The sequence below is a fragment of the Loa loa genome (genome assembly GCF_000183805.2).
Source record: "Loa loa unplaced genomic scaffold supercont3.405, whole genome shotgun sequence".
In the NCBI taxonomy this organism is placed as follows: Eukaryota; Metazoa; Nematoda; class Chromadorea; order Rhabditida; family Onchocercidae; genus Loa; species Loa loa.
In genome coordinates this window covers 48,035-52,511 of record NW_018108585.1, presented here as the reverse complement: position 1 = coordinate 52,511, position 4,477 = coordinate 48,035, and the positions used below count along the sequence as shown (strand labels likewise).

General features: G+C 20.9%; 1 protein-coding gene across 1 annotated transcript in view; it reads left to right on the top strand.

Moving 5' to 3' along the window:
* Positions 1–558: 558 nt before the first annotated feature.
* Positions 559–4,477, top strand: part of LOAG_18622 (sodium-independent organic anion transporter) — a gene marked incomplete at its 3' end in the record, with an annotated part of 12,389 nt that continues 8,470 nt past the window's right edge. Inside the window, exons 1-5 of the mRNA XM_020451286.1 lie at positions 559–658; positions 1,851–1,971; positions 2,275–2,375; positions 2,810–2,929; positions 3,129–3,242. Coding sequence (XP_020304946.1) covers positions 581–658; positions 1,851–1,971; positions 2,275–2,375; positions 2,810–2,929; positions 3,129–3,242 — 534 coding nt within the window. The 5' untranslated portion in view covers positions 559–580. The remainder of the gene's footprint in view (positions 659–1,850; positions 1,972–2,274; positions 2,376–2,809; positions 2,930–3,128; positions 3,243–4,477) is intronic.

Sequence of the window (4,477 nt, the reverse complement as noted above, 5' to 3'; positions counted from 1 at the left end):
TTTGAAAATTCATTTAGCAGAATTACAGTAATTTTGCAAATGTTATTTTGCAAGTTTTTTCTTTTTTAGGTCATTTGTTTCTTCACACTTTTTCCTTATTGTTTATTTTTTGGAATCAATTGGTGGCTTCTTTATGTCAAGGTTTGTATTAAAAGTTAAATTTATTAAGAAAAAACATTTGGAATTTAATAAAATAAACCTGCTAAGAGTTAACTCCTAAAAAAAAAATAAAAAGACTTAAAAATCAATAAAGCAAACTTCCTAAAGGTTAATTGCTAAAAAAAGAATCCGAAAATTCAATAAACGTTAATTAAACAAAAGCGCTGAAATTTAATAAAGTAAACTTGTTAGGGATTGAGTAAAAAAAATCAATAAAACAAAAATTAATGACTAATAGTTAACTAAAAAAACAAAAAAAAAATTCTTGAAATTCAATAAGGTAAATTTACTAAGAGTTAATTTGGAAAAAACCAAAAATCAATAAAACAATGTTTGTGATGTTAAAAATCAATAAATTAACCATTGTAAGAGTTACAGTGTAGTGGTATCAATCGAGAAGCAATTTCAAATATCAAGTCGTATGTCTGGTTTGATGGTTTCTGCTGGTGATTTTGGTTATATACCATCGGTGGTTTTTGTGAGCTATTTTGGTAGCAAGGTATTTTATTGCTACCTTTTCACTAATTATAGGGAATTATTTTATTTGGAAATTTTTTGAAATGATTAATTTGATCCTTCTAACTTTTCAATTTATAAGTTAATTAATTTGTTTGAAAATTCATTAGCATAATTATTTGTTTCATTAATATGCATTAAAATATAATTTAAATTTTGAAAAAGCGAATAAATTATTAATAGTATTTTAACAGTAATTAGGTCATAAATTAATAAATATTTAATAAGTATTTTAGACAGAAATTAAATTAATAATAATAAATATTTTAAGTGAACTAAAGTGATTGTTGAAATTTTATTTTATGCTACATTTTAATCAAACAAAATTTTTTTCAACAGTAATTATTTACTAATTAAATGATATTTTAAGAATCTTCTGTTAATAAATAATGCAGTAATTAAGAATCCTTTTGAAATAACCAGAAATTTTTTATAGATAAATGATGACATGATGACGTTTAAATCAAAAATTGATCGAAATAATTAATAAAAAGCAGAAGTTTGAAAAAAAACCATTTTTTGCTGTCATTTATCGTAATTTCAGTTTTTTTTATGCTAAAATCTAAATTTTTAACCGTTTTATTATAATTTCAGCTTCTTTTTTCAGCTACGTCCTGAAAGATCATATCAATTAAATATGTTAATTTTTATAGCAAAGATTGTTTTAACTTTTTTTCCTGAAATTTTTTCCCTGAAACTGTTTTTCTAAAATTTAAAACTTATATCCAAATATGTCTGAAGTGAATTTACCGTAAATGCGATTTTATCGTAATATAAATACATTTCAGATATCATAACTATTCTATTTTAAGTAAAATCTTAGGTAACATATTCTTATCAATAAATTAATACTTTGTCTCGTTTTTTCTCTCTTCGTTATCATTAAGATATCATAATTAATTAGATCGGAAATGCCTAAACAATATCCAATTATTATCACATTTACAATTAAATATGAAATAATTAATTATGTAACAATAAGCAAGCAAAATGAAAATAAGCAATAAAATCTCAGGAAAAAGACAATAGATTTCCAAGTTATTCATTTTTAGTGCAATATAAAAGAACAAATAATACATAAACCAAATAATTAATATCTGAAATAAATAATTTGCTAACATAATTAATGAATTTTTTTTTGCTTAAATTAGCTCATACATTTTTTTTTTTTTCAGGGAAATCGTGCCAGATGGATTGGTGCTGGTACTTTAATGATTGCATTTGCTAATATTCTTATTAGCATGTCTAATTTCCTTTTTCCAGTGCAAATTACTCAACTTAATTCAACATTTATTGGTAATATAATAATTATAGAAATTATAAAAACAAATTAAAGTATAAAGAAAATAGTAAAAAAAAGGAAAGAAAAGAAAATATTTAAAGAAAATAGTAGAAAAAAATGAAAAAGATTTGAAATAAAAGAAATGAAATTTTAATTTTTTGAAATTTCAACCGAAAAAATTTAAAACGAAATTTTAACAAATTTCTTATTACCTTTCTAAATGAATGTATCATATTGATAAATGAGGAAAAATAAGTATATGATCTATTTATATTAATTATGCATTCTATTTATTTTATAATTTTTCTAATTTTCAGAATCAAACTTAATATCTGATCGGAATTATTTGGATGATAATATAAAATCCAATACATTTTTAAATTATGCAAAAACATTTTCTGATGCTAAATCATTTCCGGTAATAATATTTTATCATTTTATTTTTAAATTTTTACATAATTTACGTTTTTACGTACACGTCTACTTTGTTTTATTTTTTTAAAAACTTTCGTTGAATTTTTTTTTTTGTGAATAAATTGTGCAGTTTTAGACGTATTACTAATTAGCGTTAATTAATACAATTAACATGATCATATTGGTGTAAAATGTGAGGTATTCTTTAAAATTGAAAAGTTATAAATAAGACAAAATCATTATTCAGCCAAAAATAATTAATTTTATTTGTAATTAGCATTAATTAATTAATTTTTGCAAAATGTAATTTTCGTTGAAAAAAAAAGTTGCTGCAGTTAATTGCAAGATATTTGTTTGATATAATAAACAAATACTTATGTATAGCTAGGATGAAATTTTAAAATATCAATGTATAAATAATTTTTTTAATTATTTCAGTTAGAACAAACTTTAAAAATGCATGCGCTAAATGCAACATTGCGCCAATTTGCTGATGAAAAACTTTCATCATGCAATCATTATCAAAATAATTCCAATCAATTATGCGCAATATTTTTTGTTAGTTTTTTTTTGAATTTTTAAATTCAAACAATTACCATAATTATCTAATAATTTAGCGTAATTTGCTAAATATATGCTTAAATTTGAATGAATTTTAATATAATAAATAATTTTTAGTTTATTTGTATAAAATCGATTTAATGTTTTTTTAAAATTTAATTTAATGTTTACAATTTAAAATTTATATTAATTTTAGAGTTTCATGCAACAATTAAATCAACCGAATGTGACAGAAATTTCAAATTTACGCATTTTGATTGGTTCACCATTTTCATTTTGTAATACGATGTTTAATACACTTCGACGGGAAGTATGCGTATTTTGTAAAATATTTAAAATTAAATTTAATATTAAATGTATTTATATCGCAAGTTTCTTATCACATTGCTATTTGTTATCAGATATGTTATCACATATGAGAGTGATATACTTTCTTTTTTTTCATTTAAATAAAAATATATTGCAATTTTTTGCTTTTCTTAAAATTATTTTTTTCATCTTTAATTAAATAATTAATAATTTAAGATAAAACATTACCCTACCTAATTTTCTTACTTTTCTTACTCTATTTTACTTTTTTTCTTCATTTATTATACATTCTCTCATTTGTTATCAAATATGTTATCATATGTGATAGTAATATTATCAAAGTAATATTAGTAATTATAAAGAATTAATAAAACCAAATAGTAGAAATGATACGATAAAAAACTATTACTGTATTTAATTCCTTTTTTTTATTACTGTATTTTTTTCTTTCTATTGCTATATTTGATTTCTTGTTTCCATTAGCAAAAATATTTTTTTTTATTTGATTAATTAAAATTAAATAGTTGCAAAGTTTTTGCATGCTTGAAACGATGAATTATAGATTTTTTTTAAAAAAAAAAAAGCAAATAATGCAAAAGATAATTTTATTTTGAAAAAATTAATTAACACATTTGAAATTTAATTAGTAATTAATACATTTGTAATAATAGTTATAGGACAAAAAATTGGAAAATGAACTTTTGCAGAAATATAAAAATGCTTTACTTTATTGAACAAAATTTTTTTATTTTTTTTCTTGCAAATAATTTTCAGTATATCAAATTTCAGTAGTCTCGTTTATTTAAATTTCATTCAATAAAGCAATGAATGGTTAGTTTTCGACTATTTGAAAACTTTTTGGGATTTATTTGCGAATATTTTAATAGTTTTCAAGAATTAATTCTCAACTAATTCAATATCTTTTGGGAATTAATTCTCTAATATTTCAAAAATTTTTACGATTTATTTCTCACATATTTCAACACTTTCTAAAATTTATTTCTCAACTATTTCATCAGTTTCTAAAAATTGATTCTCCAGTATTTGAAAATTTTCTAGGATTTATTTCTTAAATATTCTAATAGCTCCAAGGAATTAAACTATCGAACATTTGAATAATTTCTAGGAATTAATATTTTCTGGAAATTATTAGTTCTCGAATATTACAAACAATTTTCTAGGAATTACTATTCGAGTATTCCAGTAATTTCTGAATAATCTTCCTAGGCATTTTTT